Source organism: Lagenorhynchus albirostris, chromosome X, assembly GCF_949774975.1.
Source record: "Lagenorhynchus albirostris chromosome X, mLagAlb1.1, whole genome shotgun sequence".
Classification (NCBI taxonomy): Eukaryota; Metazoa; Chordata; class Mammalia; order Artiodactyla; family Delphinidae; genus Lagenorhynchus; species Lagenorhynchus albirostris.
In genome coordinates, this window is record NC_083116.1 from 1,182,035 (window position 1) to 1,206,817 (window position 24,783).

The window sequence follows — 24,783 nt, forward strand, 5'->3', positions numbered from 1 at the left end:
TGTGAGGAAGTGGAGACACGGTATAGATTGTCCTTTCTCGAAGTTTGCCTTAAAGAGAGGAAAGAGACAGAGTGACAGCTAGAGTCAGAAGATGAGAGACACCACCTCAAATAAATTGGGAGACTTTCATCTTTTTCTGTGCCATTAAAAAAATACATATTTAGTTGCGCCAGGCCTTAGTTGCAGCAGGCGTGCTCCTTAGCTGCGGCATGTGAACTCTCAGTTGAGGCATAGCATGTGGAATCTAGTTCCCTGACCAGGGATCGAACCCCGGCCCCCTGCACTGGGAGCATGGATTCTTACCCACTGCACCACGAGGGAAGTCCCTTTCTGTGCCATTTTTCATTTCTCATATTAGTGACCATTGAAATCTAGCGGGTGAGTATATGAGTGTTCACTGTAAGCTTTTTTTGACCTTGGTACATGTACTGGGTTGAAGAGTATCCCCCTAAAAGTCATGTGTATCCAGAACTTGTAAATGTCACTTTATTTGGAAACAGGATCTTTGCAGATGTGATCAAAATAAGGTCATGCTGGATTAGGGTGGGCCCTAAATCCAGTGACTAGTGTCCTTATAAGAAGAGAGAAATTTAGACACAGACACACAGGGAAGAAGGCCAATTGATGATGGAGACAGAGTTTTGCAGCTGCCAACTGAGGCACTCCTGGAGCCACCAGAAGCTGGAAGAGGCAAGGAAAGATTCTTCCCTAGAGCTTTCAGAGGGAGCACAGCCCTGTTGACTTTGGACTTCTAGCTTCCAGAACTGGGAGAGAATAAATTTCCGTTGGTTTAAGCCTACCAGTTTGTGGTAATCTGTTATGGCAGCCCTGGGAAACTAACACGCTATATGTTTGATATTTTTCATAATAAAACATATAGGGAAGGACTTCCCTGGTGGTGCAGTGGTTAAGAATCTGTCTGCCAATGTAGGGGACATGGGTTCGTGCCTGGTCCGGGAAGATCCTACATGCTGCCGAACAACTAAGCCCGTGCGCCACAACTACTGAGCCTGCGCTCTAGAGCCCACAAGCCACAACTACCGAGCCCACGTGCTACAGTTACTGAAGCCCACACACCTAGAGCCCGTGCTCCGCAACAAGAGAAGCCACTGCAATGAGAAGCCCGCGCACCACAACGAAGAGTAGCCCCCGCTCGCCACAACTAGAGAAAGCCCACGCGTAGCAACAAAGACCCAACGCAGCCAAAGATAAATAAATAAATAAATAAATTTAAATATATATATATAGAGAGAGAGAGAGAGAGAGGAAAGTTTGATCAGGCCCATTGCTGGCAAGGATGTCAGGAAATAGAGTCTCACCTACACAGTGGTGAGAGTATCGATTGGTAGAACTTTTTGGGAGGCTAATTTGGCAGCGTCTAACAAACTAAAACGTGTCTGACCTTTAACCAAGCAGTTTCCCTCTTAGGATCCATTCAACAGAAGTACTCAGCCAAGCACAAGATGCACATACAAAGAGATCCACTGCAGCGCCGTTTGTAGTTGCAAAGATGTGGGCACTTGTGACTAGACGGTGGGACACTGTGCCCCGCCACTGCTGCTGCCGCCCCTGCCCCTCAAACACCATCTCCCTGGCAGGATTCAATCTGCGTGCACACGAGAAGGGGGACGATGCTGGGAGCCGCTGCACCGTGTACACAATGACTCCCACCCAGCCCCATGGAGCTGACAGACCATCGGTCACCTGCACTTGTCTGAGAAACTGCTTATGAGATTGTAGTCATGGTTGTCACACATGTGGCTCTGACTAAGACAGTGGCAGTTGAGCTGAAGACAGGAGGTGGGCTTGGCATGGTCAGGGAGGACAGTGGCTGAAGGTGGCTCTTGGATGTCTCCGAGTTGGGGACTGGGAGATGAGATCAGTTGGGGACAGTTAAGTCTGGGTTGTTTGTGGGGCCCCCAACTGGCCATGTCCGGGCCAGCTGAGGGGAGAGGTTTGTGCTGGAGCCTTCTGTGTCCCCAAAACCCCGGGAGAGGTTGGAAGTTCTAGTGCCACGATCTGATTTGTATTTGAAAAGGCGGATCTGGCTGTGGGAGCAGAGCGGATGATAGGGATGGGAGTACCAGCAGAAGCCAGGAGGAGGCTGTTGCCATCATCTGGGAGAAGGATGATGGGGGCCTGGCCCGGGTAATGGAGGGGCAGAGAGGGAAGGCAAAAGAGACTGCAGAGGTCACTGCCTCAGTGTTGGTGCAGGACCGAGGTTCGACCAGGTGGCATGATGGTGGGGCAAGGGCCCCAGGAGCATCTGAAGTGAGAGGTCGAAGCCAGGGCAGCCAGCGGGGGGTGGGGAAACCAGAGCCCCTCATGCTCAAGCCCTCCCCTGGCCTTGCTCTTGCTGTCACTCGCTGCCCTGGGGGTCAGTTGCATCCCCTCGGTCTGTCATTCCGTCACTCACCAAAGTCCTAGAAATCTTTCTCGGCCCAGCACCTGGGGGGGAAACAAAATGAGGACCCCCAATTGGGGCATCACAGTAAAGTCAAAGTCCTCCAGGCCCAGGACAGACCCGGCAAGGGACACGTTTTGAGAGGAAAGTTCTATAATGATGCCACAGGAGTGAAAGCTGTCGAGGGAAGGGACAGAGGCCCCAGGGATCAGAACAGTGACACAGGGTGACAAGAGGAGCCGATGGGACTTCTGTGGTGGTCCAGTAGCTAAGGCTCTGCACTCCCAATGCAGGGGGCCCAGGTTCGACCCCGGTCAGGGAACTCGATCCCACAGGCCACTACTAAAGATCCCGCATGCTGCAACTAAAGATCCCACATGCTGCAACTAAGACCCGATGCAGCCAAATAAATAAATAAATATTAAAAAAAAAACAAACGAGGAGCCAATGGCCATGGGCAGACTTAGGAACACAAAGGGCACCATTTAAATAAAGTTTCAAGGCAAAGACTTTCTCAAAAGTGTGACCTTGCTGGCCAGCAGTCTCTTGCTCACCATCCTTAAGGGAGAAAGTCCCGTGGCTACTTTTCTTCTTCCCTCAGTTCCCGGAGGTCCCTGGAGTGGTGACCTCGAGGCTTCCTGAAGCGGTTGCTATGGGCCAGGCACTGAGTCAGCCTCGGACCCTGCCCCTCAAGTTCACAATCTGATCCGGAGGAGATGCAGAATAGTGAGTCACAGCCCAGGGTGATGGATGTTCCAAAGGGGGAGACAGGGGGCTGGGAGGGAGCCACAAAGGGGGGCACCACCTGAGTCTGCTTTGACCACAAGGTGACAGCTAAGCTGAGTCACTCGCTAACTGTTGACAGCGCCCACGAGCACCTTCTGTCCGGTGCTTCATTAAAACCCTCTGGGCCCCCATCAACTCCATGTCTGCTTAAATTGTTTTAATATAATGTTGGACACATTCCAAAATATGTGTAATATCTGTGTGCTACGTAGATTACATATGTTACGTAGACACTTGTGGCCTGTGTCTTACACACGTTACACATGATGCGTTATTTTATGTGAAATATACAAAAAAGGAGCCCTCATCACCCACCCCAGACTCCACAGAGTGCTGCCAGTTCCTGGGCAACAATCTGTCTCCCCCAATCCCTTTTTCCTGCCCCACGCCCAGAAGTAACGGCTACCCTGAATTTGTTGTTTATCATTCTCTCTTTTTTTCTCTTACAGGTTGACCACTTCAGTATGTCCCCCTAAACAGTCTAGTGCTCAGTCTGCTCGTCCTTGAGCTTGACGAAATGGCATCATCCTGCGCGGGGGACGCGGGTAGCATCGTGCCATCCTTGCTAGTCTGGTGGTAAGCCTTCCGCGACCCTGGTTTCACTCTTTCCTTGGTAGGTGCCGGTGCTCCCTACCGTCCCTGTTTGCCGGGAGGCTTTTCATGACCTACGAACGCAAGATGTCTCAGGGGCCGCGGCAGACGGCACCGTCGTTCACAGTGATTCAGTCTCCCCCTTCCCTTAGGAGCACCCCTCCTTGCCCATTTCCAGGCAGGAGACACACTGGAAGAGACAGGTTCCAGGGCACCCCACCGTAGCTGGGATCCGGGGATCAGGAGACCACCAGGGTCCCTGTGGGAGTGTTACAACACCCGCACAGCAAGTGACTAGGCACTGGAACGTTGCTGCTGAAACACTGAACTCCATGCTGTGCTGGGCGTGAGACAGGTGAAGGGGCGGGAAGGGCGCCATCGCCTCACCCCTGCATCCCACATCATCTCGAGTGTGTCCCCAGGCAAGGTGGAGTCCACACCCTGAGCCTGCTCACCCAGACCACCTCTCAGCCCTCCCAGGCTTGCCTTCCCCACACACTCCTTGCCCCCCACCCCTACACTGGCCCAAAAAAGAAAAGTTGCAAAATCCAGGTGTACAGCGCAATGACTTAGCAAAGCAAACAAAAACACTCCCTTGGCATCACCAAAGTCAAGAACTCAAATGTCTACCTCCCCAAACCCCCTCATCCCCCTCCCATCACTTCCTTCTCCCTTCCACCAAAGTGACCACAAACCTGATTGTTGTGATAATCTCTTTGGTTTTTATAATTTTACCAATTGTGTCAGTCCGTCCAGGATGCTATGACAAAGTACCACAGACTGTGGCGTTTATAAACAGCAGAAATTTATTGCTCACAGTTCCCGAGGCTGGAAGTCAGAAATTAGGGTACCATCAGGGTAGGGGAAGGCCCTCTTCCGGGTTGCAGACTTCTCATTGTATCCTCACTGGTGGAAGGGGTGAGGGAACTCTCTGGAGCTTCTTTTATAAGGGCACTAAGCCCATCATGAGGACCTCACCCCCATGACCTCATGACCTAAGCACCTCCCACAGGCCCCACCTACTAATACCATTAGGGGATTAGGTTTCAGTGAATTGGGTGGGGGGACACAAACATCCAGGCCATCACACGAGATAAGCAGGCATCCCCCAATATGATGATTTTGTTTTGTCTGTTTTCGGACTTTATATAAATGGAATTAATCAGTATTACATTTTGTGTCTAGATTCTGTGCTCAAAATTGGGAGGTTAGGGACTTCCATGGTGGCCCAGTAGGTAAGACTCCGCGTTCCCAGTGCAGGGGGCCCGGGTTTGATCCCTGGTCGGGAAACTAGATCCCACAAGCCACAACTAAGAAGTCCGCATGCTGCAACAAAGATCCTGCGTGCTGCAACTAAGACCTGGCGCAGCCAAAATAAATATTTTAAAAAATTGGGAGGTTAATGTGAGTCATTGCATAACAGTAACATGACTGCTATTCCCCTAGGGAGATGTTCTGCCAGTCATTGAGCCCTTCTAGTGTTGAGAGACATCTGAGTGGTTTCCCACTTTAGCTAGCACGGCTAGTGGTGCTGCCAATACTTGCGTATGTGCACATATACGTGCATTTCAAAGGGTATATATATCAGGTCATAGAGTGTATGTACTGGGCTGAATTGTGTCCCCCCAAATTCAGGTCCACCTGGAACCTCAGAATGGGACTTTATTTGGAAAAAGGATCTTTGTGAGTATAATTAGTTAAGATGAGGTCATAGTGGAGTAGCGAGCCCTAATCCAGCGACTGGTGTCCTTAGAAGAAGAGGCCATACAAAGCTGGAAGCAGAGATTGGAGTGAACTTGTGTCTTCAAGCCAAGGAACACCAAGGATTGCTGGCCACCACTGGAAGCTAGGAGAGGGGCAGATCCCTCCTCAGAGCCCCCACAAGGAGCCAACCCTGCCAGTTACCTTGACCTTGGACTTCTGACCTCCAGCACTGTGAGAGAATAAATCTTTTGTTGTTTTAACCCTACCAGTTTAGGGTGCTTTGTTACTGCAGTTACAGCAAACTCATACAGTACACGTATTTTCAGCTCTGCCATTGTTTCTCCTCTTCTATGAAGTGACTGCTCACATCAATCTTCCCGTTTTTCTATCCGATTGTTTATCCTTTTACTGATTTATAGGAGTTCTTTATTTATTCTGGGTGTGAGCCCTGCGTTAGTTACGTGTATTACAAATCTTTGGGTTTTGAAGCAAGTCCATGAACCTCGCTCTGCGTCCTTTACAGAATGAGATTAATCCCTACTTTTGCAAGGTTGTATGGGGATCATAGACAATGACGGAAGCCTTAGGCGACTGGTACAGACTGAGAGCCCATCTGGTCAAGTGCTCTCGATGTGCCCAGAGCTCTAAGGCCCAGCCTTCCTGTCCAGAGGGTCACCTCCCACCCCCACCCCTACAGGGAGGCCAGATGTAAAAGAGCACAACACAGATGCTTTATTGTTTATAAAACATGAAAACGCAGGCGCCAGGGGTTCAGGTGCTGCCAGGGAGGCCCCAGCATGAGGGCAGGGGCCGCGTCTTGGGCCCTTGCTGCAGGCTCCATTTGGCTGGGCTCCACTTCTTCTACCTGCAGCCCAGGGCGGGCCCTGCCCAAGGGGCCCACGCCTGTGGGGAGCACAGGCAGAAGGAAGACGTGGCTGACGGCCATCCCTGAGGAAGTGGTGAGCAGCTCCTGGATCAGGGCAGGCGGGTAGAAGCCAGGCCTGGCCACTGCCCCGCTTCAACTACCCTCCCTCCAGTGCCCGGCCCTGGGAGAGAACACCTTGAAGGCAAGAAGGAAGGAGGCCGCTGCCTAAATGTCTTCCTCCCTGCGTGGCCAAGTGGGAGGAGCAGCTGAGACCCTTCTTTCAGCTGAAGAACCACAGAGGAGCTGGAACGCACACCAACTAGGAGAGGGCACCCGTTAAGGGTTCTGAACAAATCTGTCTAAAAAACCGTATCTGAGCTCAAAGCATCAGTCCATCCCCCAGCCCAGCTCTGTGCAGGGCCAGAACCCAAGGCAGCACCGATCTCCCGGCAGCTGGGACTCGGGTCCCAGAGCTGCCTCTGTCCCAGGCCTCGCCGCCCCTCCCTGTCCCCGCCCCAGTCCAAGAGGAAAGCCAGGGCAGGATCTGGGCGGGGTCTGGGCAGGGTGGCGCCTATCTCCCGGCCTGCAGGTGGTTGTGGAGCTGCTCGGCCTGGCTCTTCAGGCGCTGGAATTCCTCCTGGATGAAGTCTGTCAGGGCTTTGCGAATCTCCACCTGAGGGGAAGGACTGGGGCTGGCCTGCAGCCCTCAGGGAGCTTCGCCCAGGGTCCCTGGGAGGCCAAGGGCACTGGGATGGGCTAGGACAGCTCTGGGATGGCCTGGGGGAGAAACTCACAGCTGACTTGTTCTCTGCCCGGAGCCGCTCGAGCACAGGCAGGGCACTGAAGGGCTTCCCAATCAGCACGGTGATTTTCTGTGGGCGACAGGAGCGGGGGGTGCCCACAGCCCCAGCACCCTGGGGAGCCAGAGGCCAAGTCCTGTCCCCACCTTGCTGAGTACTCCCTCGGGTCCACTCTAACCTCTTTAAAACGAGGTGGTTGGGCTCAGTGACATCCAAGGGCCATCCCAGTCCCGGGGTCCATGCCCTAGTCATCCCATCCTGTCCTGTCCCAGTCCCAAGGCCTGCCCCTGCCCCGGCCCCGGCCTTGGTGCCAGGAAGACACCCCACCCCGCTTCACTCCATTCCCCCTGCTGCAGCCTCCTGAATCTGGCCTCAGTGGTGCTGAGTGGGAGTCATGGGGCAGATGGCAGACAGACAGATAGACGGACAAGGTCAGCAGCCCTACCCACCTGTCCAAAGCGGGGGAAGTAGGGCGGGCTGTTAGGAAGGACGTCGTTCATTCCTGTAGCACAGCAGACAGAAGGCTGGGAAGCAGGTGTGGGGTGGAGCAGGGCAGCTCGGGCACCCCCTCTCTGCCACCCAGAGGAGACCCACCCGCCAATACGAGCGAGCGAAGCCCCTTTCCCTGGGCCGCAGCCTTGGCTCACCGACATGCCACAGCGGCAGAATGACAGGATTGAGATGACATTCGGCGATCAGGCGTCCGATTCCTACCCCAGAGAGAGGCAGAAATGGTGGCATGAGTGGAGCTGCGGTGCCAGCCTGCGGCCAGGGCCACTCCTGCCTTCCCCCAGTCAAAAGCAGCTGCCCTGGGCCGGCACCTGCCCTTCCCGCCGCTCCCAACACGCTCCTCTGCCCCGCCTGCCACAGTCCAACCCAGCCGGAGGCGGCCAGCGGCTCTCACCCCACTTGAAGCGCAGGAACTCGGAGCTCATGTTCACTTTCCCTGTTGAGAGGCAGGATGGAGGTGAGGCTGGGGGCTGCCGGGCGGTGGCGGGGGGGCAGTCCCACCCATGTTCTTGAGAGGGTCACGACCCTGCCAGCCCCACTGACCTTCTGGGAAGATGTGCACCCAGTCCCCGTGGTTGAGCTTCTCCAAAATGAAATCCATTCCCTTCTGGTAGACGCCATCTCCTGCCAAGAGACAGTCCCTCCCTTCAGTCTCCATCCTCCAGGGCCCCCCTCCGCCCTCCCTGGGCACGAAGCAGCAGCTCCCCATCCCCCAGCGGGCGGCCCACACGGACACCTTCCAAGGCCAGTCCCTCGGGCCTGCTCGGCTGCCTCCCTGATTGGGCTCCTGCAGCTTTAGGGTGAGCCACCCCTGGGGCGAGCCTACCATTTGCTGCCTCTGGCCCAGTGTGTGCGTGATTTCCAGCCTCACCTGGGCCCCAGATTCTGGACAGCGACCCTGTCCCCGGGGTCTCTGCCAGGCCAGTTCCCGCAGCCACTCGTCACAGGCCCCCCAGCCCTTCCTAAGCCCTCAGCCTCTGCTGGCCCTGCCTCCTGCTGGCCCCTTCCTTGAAAGGCTCCCCCTGAAAACTAGACTCACCCTCAGCCAGGCCTCTCGGGAACGGGAGAATGTTTGACGGAACACAGTGTCACTGAGAGTTGGGGAAAACTCAAACCTGCTACATGGAAAACAGCAGGGTTGAGCCGCCCCCAGTGCTAGCAACACTCGCCTTAGAGTTTCCCTGAGACCACGACACTGGACCCAGGTGGCCCGGCGGTCAGCAACAACACAGACATGAATGCCTAATGCCGCGTGCTGGCTCCTGACCTGGAGGCACATGGGGGCAATCTGTACCCACGCACAGTGGAGCCTCACTCGTCAACCTTGTCCGTAGAGTGGACAGAGACAGAGAAGACAGAGAAGGGGGGAGGTTGAAGAAGCGGGGTAAATATCCTTATGTTATCAAGTAAGGAGTAGAGAGCCGCAGCACAAAGAGGGAGAGAGACAGACAGACTGACACCAGGACTCTTTGGGCCAATGCACTAAGAAATGGACTTTCAACCTGTTCTCTGCAAGGCGGAGTCTTTGGAAGGTGCTAGATAGGGATCCAGGAGCCTCAACCCAACCCAAATGGGAACCCGGCCCGGCAGCTCCCTTAGGGGCTGGAGCTGGGGAGCAGTCACCCACTGCAGTTTCTCAGGGCGTCGCAGCTGAGAGCAGCAGTTTCCCTACCTGGGCTCGCATTAGCCGGTAGGGGTGGGCTGCAGGGGCGCAGGCTCCTGCTCTACAAAAACCCACTGGTGCAACCGAGCCATCCAGCTTGGAATCAAAATTTACAAAGACCGTGCTTTGGGAGCAACACTTCATAATGTTTAGCTTTTGCAAATGCTACTTCTACTCACTTGTATAGCTTGTGCAAGATCACTCTGACACTTCACGTCCTATCACAAGGCCTATGCTTGGGGGGCAAGGGGAATTTTCTGGAACACAGAAGCAACATATGCCAGATACTTCCTTTGCTTCAATACGTGTTGTTAGATCTTTGCTGCACGTCAAATGCGTTTGAGAAACAGCTTGTCCCTGCCCACTTTCTCTCACCAGAAGGTGCTTAGGATTAAGATTTCACTTGCTGCTTTTATTGTGCAATAAAACTTAGATGCGGGTCAAAAAGCAGAATGAGACTAGAAGTGGACACGGAAGGCCTCTGAGGTTGCAGAGAGGAGGAACTGAGACTCAGGGACGGGCTGCCTGCGCAGAGTCGCCGTCTCTCAGAGCAGTGCACTTGCCATGACACTGTAGCCTCTGCTTGTGTTTCAGTGAAAGGAAGCCGCCTCCAAAAGCACCAAAAACAGAAAGTGTTCCAGGTGGCTATCTCTGGGGAGTAACTAGGTCTGTGGCTCTGGAGGGTGGGCGCTGCAGCTTTTCATTAAAGAACCTTGTTTATTATCTGAGGTTACTTTATTGGATTTTACCATGTTTTACTTCCATCTACTAGAAATAAGATTTCCCTGACCTCCAACGCCCTTTGGTTACTTCCTCTTCACAACCCAACCTCTGGGAGGAGTGGCCAACCCCCCCCATCTACCCCACGCCCTGCCCCGAAGCTCCTGTGGCCGTCAGTCCAGAGAAGTGGCTTCTCCAGGGTCACCAGAGGCTTCCACAGTACCGAGGGGCCCTGTTTTGCTTCCTTCCTCTCTGGCCACTGCTCTCTGCTGTCTTGGTGGCTCGTATCTCCTTCTGTGCTGAGGTGCTGTCCTGGGGCCCTGCTCTCTCCGTGCTCTCCCCGTCTACGATCTCACTTCTATGTTTGTGACTTTGTTTGCGGTTGAGTTCCCGGTATCTTTATTCCCAAGCGTTTTTTCGAGCTCCAGAGCTGCGCATCTCACTGTCTCTGGACCGTTCCCTCCTCAGGTGACAGGCTCCTCTCAACCACCATGCTGCCTTCCCCTAGTCCCATCCTCCCAGTGGCTCATCGTTACCAGACATCACCTAGTGTCATCTTTGCGTTTTCTTTTCCTCGCCCCCTCCTACACCCAACCTATCAAGTCCTGTCCACTCCGGCTCCAGAGCGTATCCCAAAGCCGTCTCATCTCTGCTCTCTGTGGTGACCCCCAGAGGCCCAGCTACAATCCTCGACCCCGCTTCTGCCCTCCAGGCACACTGCAGCCGGCGGCTCTCTCTCTAACCACACTCGAAAGCCCTGTCACTACCCTGATGAGAAAGCAGAGCCCAAATTCTTCACATGATTGTTCCAGAACCTTCACTTTCAGCCTGCAATGCACATTTTCTACCTTTATCACGTACCTCTCCAGTGTCTGCTACATGCTTCCCGTGTCTAGGATGCCTTTCCTTTCATACTCTCCCTGGAAAAATCCTGCTTCCCCAGAGGGAAAAGCAACCTGGATTTGAATCCTGGCTTTGCCACCTCTTGCCCTGTGACCCTGGGCCAGCACCTTTATCCCTCTGAGTCCCCTTATCTGGAGAAGGGGATGAAAATGGGCCCTACCTCCGGAAGCTCTTGAGAGGTGCTGATTAATCACTCAACATCACACCCCTCACCCTACGGCACACGCCACCACCATCACACACTGATGACACCACACTGCCATCAGTGAGTCTCTCTCAGCAACGTCCTCAAGAGAAGGAACCGTGGATAACGCCTCGTCCACGTCTAACATCGGAGCCGGAGGCACACGATCCTCAGGCAGTCGCAGGGAACGCAGTGCGCTCCAAGAAGCCACTGCCACCCCTCCTGCCGCAGGATGAAGCTGGGCCTCACGCGAGTGAGGCAGTGGCCCCCGGCTCCCTGGCTGCCTGGCCCACCAGGGTCCCTCTACTCCCAGCACTGCCAAGCCAGAGGCATGGACCACCAGTCTCCCAGCCCCAAGGGAGGCCAGAGAAGCCCCCAGAAGCACCTCACCTCGGCACACGGGCACGCACTTGCCCAAGCTGAAGAAGTGGGAATGCAGCTCCTTGGTGAAGCAGATGTCTGCAGCCGCGGGGGTCCTGGAGCGGGGACAGACGTGGTCACCGCGGCCTCCCCTGCACCCTGCTTCTCTGCCCTGCCCCCAGCGTGAGGCCTGACATCGTGGGCAGTGCAGAATGGAGGCACAGGAGTGCCTGCGGGGCCCCACCCCGTGCCCTGCCTGGACTGCTGGAGGCTCCTCCAGGGCACAGTAGGGGGGGGCAGACCTGGGCAGAGATGGGTGAAGCCTGCCGGCCCACCACGAGGGGCCCACTGCTCCTCACCAACGCATCAACTTCAGGTTCCAGATGTGGCGGAGTTTCAGGATCCCTGGAGAAGGAGAGGAAAGACTTCATGCCCCAACTTACCTTGTACCTAGGGGGCGCCGATTTCTGTCATCCTGTTTTGGGGAATGAGGGACATGGACAGCAGTACTACCATTTCCCTATGGCCCAAAGTGGCATCTTCCCGACCCTTGGGCTGGACCCCCAAGTTCTCCCGGGCCCCTCCCTCTCTCCCACCCCGTATGTCTTATTAGTCACCACAGCTGGTCTGCCTACCTCCCCGATACATTCTGATGCTGCCTATTCTTCTACCCATTTCCCCACTGTCACTGCCGCCACCTTGGTCCAGGTTACTGGATGGCTCTAGAGCCTCCTTCCTGGTCTCCTGGAATCTGCCTGTGGCACCCTGCAGGCCATGCTCTGCCCGGCGGCAAGGGTGAGCTATGAAAGGCTCTGATTTGACCAAATGGCTTCCCACGAGCTCTAGCTCCTAGTCTATAATCTCCTGAGTCCAGCAGTGGGAGCCCCGGGCACCCCTGTACCCAGCCATCTGGGTTGCTGGAGCCCAGCCACTCCCTGTGAAGTCAGCAGAGCAGGAACTTCTAGGTGGGGAAGCGGGCTCCCCAGCGAGGCTGGTGGAAGGCTACAAACCCAGCCTGGGGCAACGCTGGAAACAGGACCCAGGTCTTCCAGCCCCTAGCCCAGAGTTTCCTTGACAGGACACTCTGTGGTCCTCAGGTTTGTTCCCAAGGCTCTTTGGAACCGTCAACAGTTTAGAGAATGGAGGGTCTGACACATTGGGCCTGATACGTCAGAGTAAAGAAGCTGTCAGACCTTGCCCTACGTCCATTCCCTCCAAATACCTGAGGCGCTCTCCAAATTACACTCCCTAGGAGGATGCTGAAGGGGCCACAAATCAAACTTCCATCCCTGGAGCAGGACAGCCCAGCAACAGGAGTGCCAGAGCTATGCGAAGCAGCCCGTGAGGAGTGAGTTTGTTCTGCTTGTGTTTGGCCCTGTCCCAGGTTCCCTCCTTGCTTCCCCAAACCCAGCACACTGGCCCGTGTACCCCAGAGGTGAGGGTCATCCATGCAGGACTGGTGATTGGACACCGTGATGAGGGGTGTGGCTGGGCCTCGGTTCTCGATGAGCTCGTACAGAACCTCCTTGTTGTGCACGGTGAGGTGGTTCATGTACTCTGGCGGGAGAGCGGGAGGGTCGGGATCTTTGCTTTCTTTCCGGGGAGCCCAGAGCTCCCCCCCCGGCCAAGCCAGCCCCTGCCAGCGCCCCCAACCCCGAACCCCAACTCCGGTTGGGCGTGGAGACCCGTGGCCAACCCTGCCTCGGCTTTGGGTCCACTCACTGGTCCAGAAGCAGCTGTAGGTGCCCACCAAGCCCATGACGACGCTGCTGGCCAGGGTCCAGGTGAGCGGCGGCACCGCGGGGAACGGCCATTTCACATGTAGGGGCATCTCCCCGCCCCGACCGAGCTTCCCCCACCGCCCCCGGCGGCCCGGCGCTCCCCCTGCCCTGGGGCAGGCTGTGGGGCTACTCTAGGTCTGTGTCCTCAACCGCTCGGGGGATGGGTCCCTAACAGGCCCGCGCCACAGACGGGCGCCGCGGCTCGGCGCGACAGGGGACTCGACCAAGGTCACCTAGTAGGTCAGGCCAGAACCGGGCCCATCCCCGATCTCTCGCCACACACTAGCCGCCCTGGAGCCAGGAGATGGGGTGCGCACTGAGAACCTAGCGCAGACGGGAGCAGCAGCCGCGAAGCCCCCGCACCCGCCGGAAAGCGAGCCTGCGACGGCGCCGGGCTCTACCGCCGTCTGTCGCAAAACGCGCTCGGGCCGCTTGACGGCAGCGGGGGCGGGCCCGCGGGCCGCGTGGCCCCGCCCCGCTCCGGAGCAGCGCGGATTTGAGGCCGCCCACCGGCTGCAGGTCCGTTTTGTCTCATTAGTTCCTCCCCGGTGAACTCTCCGAGAGTAACATGGGCTGCGCAGCACGATTACCTGACACCACACAAAATCGGGGCTGGCTTCCCTGGTGGTACAGTGGTTAAGAGTCTGCTTGCCAATGCAGGGGACACGGATTTGAGCCCTGGTCAGGGAAGACCCCACATGCCGCGGTGCTAGCAGCTAAGCCCACGTGCTACAACTATTGAAGCCCACGCGCCTAGAGCCCGTGCTCCGCAACAAGAGAAGCCACTGCAATGAGAAAACCGTGCACTGCGCACAGCAATGAAGACCCAATGCAACCAAAAATAAATAAATAAATTTATTTTAAAAAAAAGATCGGGGCTGGCGGAGCACTTTTACTTTAATTTCTTTCCCCCTTTGTTTTCATTAATTTCATATAACACGGAATTAACCATTTTATAGTATTTTATAGCATTTTATATTACATTATTTTATGTATGTAACATATGTAATGTTAAACGTTATGTATTGTATATGTTACATTATGTAACTTTACATAATTAGCTACATACAACTTTTTTTTTTTTTGCAGTACGCGGGCCTCTCACTGTTGTGGCCTCTCCCGCTGCGGAGCACAGGCTCCGGATGCGCAGGCTCAGCGGCCATGGCTCACGGGCCTAGCCGCCCCGCGGCACGTGGGATCTTCCCAGACCGGGGCACGAACCCGTGTCCCCTGCATTGGCAGGCGATTCTTAACCACTGTGCCACCAGGGAAGCCCTACAACTTTATATAATCACAATATTACAGAATTGTACTATACTAATGTATGTATGTAATATAATGTAACGTGTGATGCAATATGTAATATATAGCAGCATATAACATACAATAGGAAATACTATATATATTACAGTATTTTATATCGTTTAGTATACCCACAGTGTTGTCAACCACCACCTCTAACTAGGTCCAAACATGTTCATCACCCCAAAAAGAAAGCCCTGTAGGCGTTAAGCAGTCTATTTTTTATTTTTAAAGCAAAGTATAATTTTATTGATTAAAAAATATTTTTCCCGGGAATTCCCTGGCGGTCCAGTGGTTAGGACTCGGCGCTCTCACTGCCGAGGGCCTGGGTTCAATCCCTGCTCCGGAACTAAGATCCAGCAAGACGCGGAAAAAAAAAAATTCCCAGTCTTCGGCTCATCCCCACCCCCAATCCATTAGCACGTAGGTCCTGCCAACGGGGACATTGCCCCGAAGACCGCACTACAACCATTCAGTAAGGACCCATCGCCCGCCCGCAGACACCGCCTGAGTCCCCCACTTGTCCCAGCAGCGACAGTGCAGGACCCCCACGGGGCACTGAGCTGCCAGCGCTCTAATCTCTCAGGTACAGTTTTTTAGTCCGCCCTCGGCTTCCACCACCATGGCCAGTTCCTGCGCCGACTGTCGCTCGCTTTGGGTATTCAGAGCGCTCAGGAGTGCGCAGCCACACCGGGCCCGGCCCGAGGACTTGGAGATAAGGCCCTTGTCCTCGGGGGTGCCCAGGCGCGCCGCGGAGCTTCCCTTTTTCAGGCACGCGCTCCAGCTCTGGAGTCTTCCCCACCGTATCCTTCCTGCAGGCGGCCGGGGACGGGGGCTGAGCGCTGGGCCTGGGAGAGCACAGAACAGAGTCTGCGCTCGGGCGCCCGCAGCTCCTCGCTACGCGCCCTGGGCACAGGAAAAACTCTGACTCACAGCACGGTCATCTGCTCAAACCCTCCCCCGCCTTTGCCTCCGCTAGCGCCCTGTCCCACCCGGGCGGGGAAGGCGGGGTCTGGTGGGAAAGTGGGCGGCCAGGTCCAAGCCAGGCCAGCTGCCCAACCTCCCGGCGGCCTCCGGGGTGGAGCCAGGGCCGGGCCCGCCCACCGGGAAGGGTGGGGCTGCCGAGCCAGCCCTGACGGGTGGGGAGAGTTGAGAGTCTGTTTCTCTTTTTTCGTCTACGGTCCCTGCCCAGGCAGACGTTGTGATTCCGTGGGGAGTCGCGATCCGCTCACAGCACAGGAAGGTGGTGTGGAGACGACCCGTTCTGCACAGGTATGGGAGCCCTCTGGCCAGAGGGAAGGAGGAAATTGCCCCCAGCCTGTGAGGGAAGGCGAGAGGGGAAGGGAATCCCAGGGCTGGGGCTAAGGGCTGGTGTTGGGAGCCCGAACCGACTTTGGGCTGAGGCCAGGAACTCTCTAGTTCTTTTCCTCCGCCCATCTGGGAGCCCCTGGCCCCAGAGCCTCCAAGCCTGCCCTTGCCAGCCCAGGGCTGCCTAAAGGCCTACATACATCCCAGAATAGATACCAGGGCAGGGGACCCAAACTAGCATGAATGACAGAGCAGGTGGCTAGGGAGAAACAGGCATGGAGCCCCGGCAGGCAGAAAGTGAAACCAAGGGGGAAGGTGACAAGGCAACAGAGAAAAGCAGGCAGACAGAAGTAGAGGGACTTACGTCGCTGTATGAGGGCAACACCAACAGGGAGTTGAGCAAGGGCCTGAGCCCGAAAGACACTCAGGAAGAGGGGTGCTCCAGCTGGTAAGATGAACAAGTAGGGCTCACCAGTAGTGGAGGGGATGGGGAGAGGGGCTCCATCACACACTGCAGTGTGGTGAGTTGGTGTGTCCGAGATCATTCTAAATGCATACGCCCTTGAATCCAGCAATTATACTGCTGGGAGTTTGTCTTAAGCATAATGTCTGCCAAGTGAGGAGACAGAGATGCACGAAGATGGTCCTTCTAGTTGCTAATGGCAGTGAAAAGTTGGAATCAACTCTAAGGTTGAACCCTTGTGAACTGCTGGTGGGAATGTAAGATGCGGCAGCCACTGTGGAAAATAGTATGGCGGTTCCTCAAAAAAGTTAAATATAGGATTACCATATGTTCCAGCAATTTCACTTCTAGGTATCTAACCAAAAGGATTGAAAGCAGGAACTTGAAGAGATATCTGTACACTCATGTTCACAGTAGCAGTATTGACAGTAGCCAAAAAGTGGAAGCAACCCAGTGTCCATGGATAGGTGAATAGATGAACAAAACGTGGTCCATCCATACAGTGGAATGTTATTTAGAATTTACAAGGAAGGACATTCTGACATGGATGAAATGAGCACATTATGATCGGTGAGATCAAACGGTCACAGACAGGCAGATGCTGTATGACTCCACTTGTATGAGCTGCTTAGAGTCAGGCAGATTCCTAGAGACAGAAAGTAGGATGGGGGCGGGGCACGGGCTGGGGGAGGGGATGTGGGGGCTAGTGTCAAATGGGGACAGGGTTTCAGTTTGGGAAGATGGAAGAGTTCTGGGGATGGATGGTGGGGATGGCTGCACAACAATGTGAAGGTGCTTCATGCCACTGAACTTCAAAATGGTTAAGATGGTGAACGTGATGCTACGTGTATTTGACCGCAGTTAAAAAGAACAAGACTGAACCATACATGCTGATGTGGGAAGGTGTCCACAAGAAAGGCAGGAAATGTGTGATGCTGGCAGCTCTGGGAGGCTGGTGCTGGGCAGCAGCAGGACGGCATCGCTTTCTCTGTCGCATTTTACCATGTCCTTCTGGAACTAGAATTGAGCCCAACTGGGACCTGAACCTGGAGCAACCTGGATTCCTCTGGAGGGTTCCAGAAGCCCATACATGGCCATGCACTGCTTCTGCTCCTCCTCCTGGCTGGTGGGGCTGACACCTTTCACATCTGTGCTTTTAACACCCAGCGGCTGACGCTCAGCAAGGTGGCCAGGGAGCCTGTGCTGGACACCTTAGTTCAGGTAGGTTCATCACTGCAGAGAAGCTGTGCCCCTAAGGACCATGGCCCAAAGCCCCCTAGCCCTACCTGACCAGGGGCATGTGCCAGAGAAGAGGGGACATCAGGAGACATGGTGTGGAGACATGGAGCACCTTCCTTCCCTGTCACTGGCCTCAGTCTCCTCCTCCATAAAGTGGGTGTGGTGTTGGTGGAGATGGCGTTCAGTCTTCTCCCAGGTCCCTTCTAGCCTCGCTGCTCTGTTTGGCCTGCAGCCAGCGTGTCGTGCCACTCTTGGCCACGCTGGTGCCGGGCCCCCAGGGATACCACCCCTCTCCCAGGGTGGCTGGCACTGAGTGGGGCTGGCCTTCCTGGTGTCCTGCAGATCCTGGCTCGCTGTGACATCACAGTGCTGCAGGAGGTGGTGGACTCTACTGGCAGTGCCATCCCACTCCTGCTTCGAGAACTCAATCGGTGAGGAGGGCTCTGTGGGTCTAAACTGGGGGCCCCACAGAGCCTCAGGGCCACTGACCCGAGGTTCCCCTTTCCTGGCAGATTTGATGACTCTGGGCCCTACAGCTTCCTGAGCAGCCACCTGCTGGGGCGTGGCACGTACAAGGAGAAATACGTGTATATCTACCGGTGAGTGCAGATGGTGACCGGGGCGGTCTGGACACTTGGCCCGGTGTGCGGCGGCGCAGTAGCCCCAAGGGTGGCCCTCACCTCCGCATCACCCTTTTTCTCCTCAGTGGTTTTACCCTGGGGTCTTCTTGTCCTCTACCCCAGACAGCTTTAGTGCCCACGTGTCCCTCCAGCGGGTGGCCTTCCTTCTGCAAGTACAGAAGTGGGGCCCCCCGCCTCTCTCCTGTGGAAGCCACAGGGGCTCGGGGTGAGGCTGGCTCCCTCTTTGGGAGTGACTGGTTGCAGCTTCTGGGAAGAGGCTCACCAGGGGCCTGTCGTGGGTCCTGGGCAGACCCAGTTTCCAGAAACAGCCCTAAGTCCCTGGGAGGATAGCCTGGGGCGGGGGTCAGGATTGAGAGGGCAAGGGTGGCAGTCAGGGAAGGAGACCTGTTCCTATATATAGATGAAATTACATAATGTCTAGAATTCACTCCAAAATGATGGGGGAACAGAGACACGCCCATACAGTAGCACCACTCATAACAATCTCAAAGTGGAAATGATCCGAGTGTCCGTCAGCTGATGAACAGATAAACAAAAGGCGGTCTCTCCACGTAGTAGGATATCATTCAGCCTAAGAAGGAAGGAAGTCTGAGCCAGGCTGCAGCCTGGATGAACCTGAAACATGTGCTGAGGGAAAGAACCAGACACAGAAGACTATGTATTATTGGATTCCGTTCACATGAAATGTCCGGCAGAGGCGATGTACAGAGACAAGACAGATCAGGGGCTGCCAGGGGCTGGCGGGGAGGGGAACGGGAACTGCTCATGGGCGAGGTTTCTTTGGGGTGATAAGAATGTTCTAAAATTGATTGTGGGGATGGTTGCACAACCTTGTGAATGTACTGAATGCCACTGTATCGTGCATTTTACACAGGTGAGTTTTACGATGTGCAAATTATATCTCAATCTAAAAGAAGTTCTAGAAAGAAAGGCTAGGCAGGCTGTGCTCACATGAAATGGAGCTGCTGGTGGAGGGCTGCCCCCTGAGTGCCAGGTCTGATGTGAGCACTTGCAAACTGAAACCAGTGGTCCACCAGGTCACACAGGGCGCAGGTCCTGGATTCCTACGTGTACGACGATCAGAATGACCTCTTTGCCCGGGAGCCCTTTGTGTGCCGGTTCTCTTTGCCCAGCAAGGGTAGGTAGGGATGAAGGGTGGCCCCCTATGAGGGAGCAGGAATGGGGGTCTGGTGGGTTCTACGGGGCCCTGGGGGGACTGGGCAGAGGAGGGCCAGGAGTGGCTGGGAGCCCTCTGTCCCCGGGGCCTTGCAGTCCTTCCCAGCCTGGTGCTGGTCCCACTGCACACCACGCCGAAGGCCGTAGAGACGGAGCTCAACGCCCTGTACCACGTGTTTCTGGACGCCTCCCAGCGCTGGCAGAGCGAGGTAGGGCTGGGCCAATTGTATGGGAGGGAGGGGGACAGGACGGCCAGGTGGCCAGGCCCGACTGCTGCTTCCCTCTCCAGGACGTGATCCTGCTTGGGGACTTCAACGCTGACTGTGCTTCACTGACCAAAAAGCGCCTGGATGACCTAGTCCTTCGGACTCAGGCTGGCTTCCACTGGGCCATCCCTGATGGCGTGGACACCACGGTGCGGGCCAGCACCCACTGCACCTACGACCGCATAGTGCTACACGGGGAGCATCTGCAGAGCATGCTGCGCGGCGCAGCCGCCTTCGACTTCCCCCAGAGCCTCGGGCTCACCGAGGAGGAGGTAAAGGGGTGAGGCAGGAACGGGCTCGTGGAGAAGCCCCTAGGCCCCGAGACTGACGCTTTGTCCCGCTGCCCACCCCCAGGCCCTCAACATCAGCGATCACTACCCCGTGGAGGTGGAGCTGAGCTGCGCGGTGCACGGGGCCCAGACCCTCAGCCTGGCCGCTCTGTTACCGTCACTGCTGCTGCTCCTGTCCCCCCAGCTGGGCCTGGTGGCCTGAAGCCACCGCATGCCAGCTGCCCAGTTGCGAGGACTATGCCGTTTTCTGGACTCAACCCCCCCCGTTCTATCCTGCCCTGCCACTCCTCTATGTGCCTTTGCTTTGGCCTGTGCTTGGCATGAGAATGTGGAAGAGGAAGGCAGGAGCCCTGAGGCTGGAACCACGCCACTCTAAGCCCAGGTAGTGTCAGGAGTGAGGACAAAAGGCAGGCTCCAGGGCTGGGGTGGGGGAACGAAAATCCCCCATGCTGCAATGAAGATCCCACGTGTCGCAACTAAGACCCCGATGCAGCCAAATAAATATTTACTGTATGCCAAGACCATACACGCTGAGAACAGAAAGCTCGATTGCAGGGATATTACATGTGTGTAGCAGACATGGCAAAGGGTCATCTTTATCATACGTGACACCTCGGAGGCTGGTTACCAACCCTACAGGTGCACACAAAGCATCTGCATAAACCACTTATAGTATCTACAGAAGTCACCGTGCATGCGACCCCCCAGGGGGAAGGAATACAGGACACTACAGCCGCAGCAACAATGACCCCACTTAGTGTTCTCATTAAAGACGGCTAGCAGGACATCAGAGCCGTTTAAGTGCAAGTTATGTTTTTATGATTTAGAAGCATCAACTTTAGGTTAAAAGGTAGTTTTAAACTTTAGAAATGGCAGTCGCTAAGGATTACAAGATGCCAGAGGCCTCTCAGGGGCCGACTGCTGCAGGCAGTCACAGCCAGACTGCAGCAAGGCTCTCTGGCTACTATGCCGGGCTCTGGAACAAATCCCTTTAGGGTCCTCTTCTCCTGGGCTCACAGCCCCAGGCCACCCCACCTAGCAGAGCTCTGGGACTCGGCTGCTCTTACAGCAGGGTGGCCCTGGCAGTTGGTGTCAGATAGCACACCAGGATCCCCTGGGCCAGAGGGCACTGCACACTATTTGCCCAAAGGTCTCTTGTCATCAAGCCCTATCTCAGCCATAGGAGCTTGATATCAGGAGTAAAGGGCCCCGGGAGTGAGGCCCTGTAAGGGGTAGTGGGTTAGGCTTAGGATGGGGTGGGGTGACGAGATTTCTCAACTCTGTAGACGGGGAAATGTGGTTAGGCCCAGGACAAATGTTTACTCCAGGGGTAACTGGTGAAAATACAGCCAGAACCATGTCTGGTCTGCTTCCTTCCTCCCCATGTCCAACAATGTTCCTGTCCTGGTCTGGGACCCTGGGGAAGAGCTTCCACAGCTGCCCGAGACCCCTTTCCATCACCCAGGGTGGGTGCTTTGCTAAGGAAGTGCTCCATGCACATGCAGGGGGACTTGTGAACCTACTGCCTGGGATCTAAGGCAGGTCCAAGTGCTGGCCCTGCTAAGTGCCAACTGGCCAGCTTAGTGGTCAGCCTTTTTCTGAAGAGAAGAGAGAGCAACCCTAGGACTCCCAGAGGCTCCCCACCCCCCATGAATCCAGATTCAAAGACAGGAGAAAAAAGTAGAGTTTATTAGGGGCCACAGGTGGGGAGGGGGCAGCGCCAAGGCTCTCACGAGTGCAGGGCCCGCCATTTGTCCAGGGGGCCACGATTAGGGATGTACTTGACCCCACAGCCATCCGGAATGAGCCGCTTTTCTGCCACCATGTTTTCAAACTCATCTGCATTAAACTTAGTAAATCCCCACTTCTTGGAAATGTGGATCTAGAGAGAGAAACAGCTGAGTCAGGAGGCCTGGGGACAGGAGCAGGGAAAGGTGAGACCAAGGCTGTAGCACTACATACCTTCTGGCGGCCAGGGAACTTGAACTTGGCCCTGCGGAGGGCCTCAATCACATGCTCCTTGTTCTGCAGCTTGGTGCGGATGGACATTATGACCTGGCCAATGTGGACCCTGGCCACTGTGCCCTGGGGCTTTCCAAAGGCACCACGCATACCTGTCTGGAGCCTAGATTGGGAACAGCATGCCAGTCATTAATGTCCACCGGAAAGGGCTGTCTCCAAGGTCCCTTAGGGCAACCCGTACAGGCAACAGGCCGCATACACTACCGAGGAGGCTGCTGTTTGCAGCCATTGCGCACCGGGCCCCCATGGGGAAAAGAGCACAGTCGGCTTAACTGGCTGCAGAGAACACAGAGAACCCTAAAACAGACTAGCTAGAATCCCTGCAAGGTGCTACTGGGCTCATCTGAAAGCCATCCAACCTGTGACCACGCCAGCAACCTGCCTGCCTGCAGCTCACGTCATTAGGCTCAAAGAGGAGCTCCTCCGGCAGGAGCACCTCCCTCTACCTGTTTCCCAGAGCCATGGCGCCTTTTGTGTTTGTCTCTGGGACTGTCCACTTAAGTCCACTTGCTAGCCCTTTGGCCTGGCTTTGCTATGGGTGGTTGAATCTTTGTGAGGCCACTTCTTTGCCCTGACTGATGAAAAAAGTAATCAAGCCCAGGCTTTAAGGTATGGGAGAACATCTGAAAAGGCCAGGAGTCTCAGGACCCAGCTCACCTATCAGCTCCAGCACAGGACAACATCTTGTTGATGCGGATGACGTGGAAGGGGTGGAGCCGCACTCGGATGTGAAAACCATCTTTGCCGCAGCTTTTCACCATGTACTTGTTGGCACAAATACGGGCAGCCTCCAGGGCTATTGGGGCGGGGGAGGCAGCAGAGTGAGACAAAATGGCACAGAAGCACTTACCATGGCTCTCTGGGAACACCTGTATTGGCTGGGGGAGTTTAGTAAAGAGGCTCACGATTGGCTGCTCGTGATTAATGACCTGATAATTCCAGTGCAGTGAGCTCTAGGTCTGCCCGGGGGCCCACATACAAGGGACCAGGAATGGTGAACAAGGAAACCTGCCTCACCTTCAGAGGAGAGCTGCTCATATTCATCCGACACCATGTGTCCACAGAGTGGGAACTCATCCACTTTTGCCTTCTTCCGCCCCAGGTCAAAGATGCGGATCTTAGCATCTAGAAAACAAATCTGGTGAGTGTGTGTGTGCCATAGCCACTGGGTCAGTGCAGCCAAACCAGTTTGGGGGCTTTCCCACCACTTACCAGGGACACCTCGGCAGAAGCGAGACTTTGGGTATGGCTTGTTCTTGCAATACCGGTAACTGCGGGGAAGGGGAGAAACCCAAGTTAGCAGGGATTCACAAGTCAACTCCACAATAGGCACTTTGAGTTCTTCCTCAATCTACAACCAAAGGGGCGTTGGGAGAGGGGGAATAACATATGTCATCTCTAAGCTTGGTCTTCATTCCTAGAAATTGGTGCTAAAGCAAGATGTGGCCAGAAGTTAGGACACCAATGCTAGGAGATTATAAAAGTAAAAAAAAAAAAAAAAAAAAAAACCACCCTCTATGCCCTGTTGTGTTTTCAACTTCCTATAAGGCTAACATCCTGAAACGGACTTTCTCAATTTAAATACTGCGAAGAGTAACACACTTCATGCCATCCACCTAAAGTCCTTTGGGCACGTGGCATTAAGTCGGCCTCCAAGCCTCGTGATGGGCGCCCCCTGAAGGGCACACGAGGCGGCTGAACACGCTTTTCTGGGACTGCCCTTGCCGACCAAGGAGCCCACACGGCACGTCGCCTGGAAATAAAACGGGGATGGCACACAAAGGCCCTGAGGGCACCGAACCTAAAAAGCAAGCGACTTTTCAGCTCTGAAGGCGCGATGCAAGGCGGACGTCGCTTGTAGCCCTAAAATGGGGCTAACATATGCAGACCTGGGTCAACCGGCCACTCCAACGAAAAGGGGGAAGCGGTAAACACCAGCATGAATTTATAAAACCAAATGGTACAAACAAAGACCTAAAGCGACCTGCAAGTTCTTGGAGAATACGCGGGGTCCGTTCCCAGGACAGGAAAGCCGCACTAGGGAGACCCCACCCACGGCTGCTTTTAGCAGCCAAATGCAATTCTCCCCCCCTTTCCCAGCAGCGAAACAGGCACTCACCAGCGGGCGGGGCGGCGGCCCATGGCGACACCAAGATCTTCAGTGGCTGCAACAAAACATACAAGATCGGAAGAGCAGTCGAAGACAGGCCTTGAACTAGAGAAGAGAAATAGCAAGGGCACCGCACGAGCCACAACCGCCGACTACTCACCGCGCCGAAGGGAAAGAGACGCTCTTACGCCTGCGCAGGCCTTATATAGGCCGTCTATCTTCACGCGTAGGAACCATAGAGTCCGGGTGAGGGCGGATAGACACTCTGTCACACTTCCGGACCGTAGTCGCAGCGGTGCTCTGCGCCTGCGTGCGGGAGTGGCTGGGCACAAGCGCAGAGCGGGGAGGCGGCTAGGTCCCGTACCGCAAGCGGCCAGCTGGCGAATGGGGCTTCGCCACATCGGCGAGAGAAGCCGGCTTCCGGCTGGCCATTGTGGGCGTAGAACTCTTGCCCGAGGCTTTGCCGTAACTAAGAAAGACGTATGTTCCTAGAGTTGAAAGAAGGAAAATGCCGAATGGGGCTTACGGCGGCCGCGCGCGTGTTCCTGGGCATGGCGGAGCCCGGGACAAGCCCTCTGTACCTTCCCCCTGCGCTCCAGAGCCCAGCAGGGAGGCGCCCTGCTGGAGGCTCTGCCCACGTTCATTTGTCGACCGGGAGGCGGAGCGAGAGGCCCGCCCTCGCCCCACCTCCGCAG

At 55.5% G+C, this 24,783-nt stretch overlaps 3 protein-coding genes and 1 non-coding gene across 12 annotated transcripts; 1 reads left to right on the plus strand and 3 right to left on the minus strand.

Annotated features, from left to right (window-relative positions):
• Window positions 1–6,194: 6,194 nt before the first annotated feature.
• On the minus strand, window positions 6,195–13,691 carry TAFAZZIN (tafazzin, phospholipid-lysophospholipid transacylase). Of its 7 annotated transcripts, none has more exons than XM_060138426.1 (10): window positions 13,213–13,691; window positions 12,919–13,047; window positions 11,850–11,895; window positions 11,521–11,606; window positions 8,204–8,284; window positions 8,055–8,096; window positions 7,798–7,860; window positions 7,600–7,652; window positions 7,145–7,222; window positions 6,786–7,023 (listed from the first exon to the last, which is right to left on the minus strand). In XM_060138426.1, exons 1-10 carry the CDS (start codon window positions 13,319–13,321, stop codon window positions 6,922–6,924), a joined length of 789 nt encoding a protein of 262 aa, XP_059994409.1. In that variant the 5' UTR covers window positions 13,322–13,691; the 3' UTR covers window positions 6,786–6,921. The 7 variants fall into 7 exon arrangements, with proteins under 7 accessions (XP_059994407.1, XP_059994405.1, XP_059994406.1 ...); XM_060138425.1 differs by having other exon boundaries at window positions 7,145–7,264; XM_060138424.1 differs by lacking the exon at window positions 7,600–7,652 and having other exon boundaries at window positions 6,195–7,023; window positions 13,213–13,690.
• DNASE1L1 (deoxyribonuclease 1 like 1) lies at window positions 13,432–20,480 on the plus strand. Its single transcript, XM_060138647.1, has 11 exons — window positions 13,432–13,435; window positions 13,558–13,790; window positions 14,994–15,159; window positions 15,766–15,845; window positions 17,512–17,565; window positions 17,926–18,014; window positions 18,096–18,182; window positions 19,262–19,362; window positions 19,497–19,609; window positions 19,690–19,938; window positions 20,021–20,480. Exons 1-11 carry the CDS (start codon window positions 13,432–13,434, stop codon window positions 20,156–20,158), a joined length of 1,314 nt encoding a protein of 437 aa, XP_059994630.1. The 3' UTR covers window positions 20,159–20,480.
• Window positions 20,481–21,561: 1,081 nt separating this feature from the next.
• On the minus strand, window positions 21,562–24,271 carry RPL10 (ribosomal protein L10). Of its 3 annotated transcripts, XM_060138429.1 has the most exons (6): window positions 24,098–24,266; window positions 23,191–23,249; window positions 22,996–23,103; window positions 22,636–22,774; window positions 21,919–22,081; window positions 21,623–21,838 (listed from the first exon to the last, which is right to left on the minus strand). In XM_060138429.1, exons 1-6 carry the CDS (start codon window positions 24,118–24,120, stop codon window positions 21,686–21,688), a joined length of 645 nt encoding a protein of 214 aa, XP_059994412.1. In that variant the 5' UTR covers window positions 24,121–24,266; the 3' UTR covers window positions 21,623–21,685. The 3 variants fall into 3 exon arrangements, with proteins under 3 accessions (XP_059994413.1, XP_059994412.1, XP_059994414.1); XM_060138430.1 differs by lacking the exon at window positions 21,919–22,081 and having other exon boundaries at window positions 21,562–21,838; window positions 24,098–24,270; XM_060138431.1 differs by lacking the exon at window positions 21,623–21,838 and having other exon boundaries at window positions 21,962–22,070; window positions 24,098–24,271.
• On the minus strand, window positions 22,126–22,260 carry LOC132514148 (small nucleolar RNA SNORA70). Its single transcript, XR_009538640.1, has one exon. It is a non-coding gene; the product is annotated as a small nucleolar RNA SNORA70 (small nucleolar RNA).
• Window positions 24,272–24,783: the final 512 nt, after the last annotated feature.

Excerpts from the sequence above, each read along its gene's own strand:
- TAFAZZIN (XM_060138422.1), bottom strand. The coding sequence starts at position 13,321 with ATGCCCCTACATGTGAAATGGCCGTTCCCCGCGGTGCCGCCGCTCACC. Across the intron at positions 7,861-8,054 it reads GTTCCTGCGCTTCAAGTGGG|GAATCGGACGCCTGATCGCC; the intron begins GTGAGAGCCGCT and ends TCTCTGGGGTAG. Across the intron at positions 7,653-7,797 it reads TCTGCCGCTGTGGCATGTCG|GAATGAACGACGTCCTTCCT; the intron begins GTGAGCCAAGGC and ends GCTGTGCTACAG.
- DNASE1L1 (XM_060138647.1), top strand. Across the intron at positions 13,791-14,993 it reads AGGCCGCCCACCGGCTGCAG|CACGTAGGTCCTGCCAACGG; the intron begins GTCCGTTTTGTC and ends CCAATCCATTAG. Across the intron at positions 19,610-19,689 it reads CCCAGCGCTGGCAGAGCGAG|GACGTGATCCTGCTTGGGGA; the intron begins GTAGGGCTGGGC and ends TTCCCTCTCCAG.
- RPL10 (XM_060138429.1), bottom strand. The coding sequence starts at position 24,120 with ATGGGCCGCCGCCCCGCCCGCTG. Across the intron at positions 23,250-24,097 it reads GGCCGCCGCCCCGCCCGCTG|TTACCGGTATTGCAAGAACA; the intron begins GTGAGTGCCTGT and ends CCTTCCCCGCAG. Across the intron at positions 22,082-22,635 it reads TCCTGTGCTGGAGCTGATAG|GCTCCAGACAGGTATGCGTG; the intron begins GTGAGCTGGGTC and ends TTCCCAATCTAG.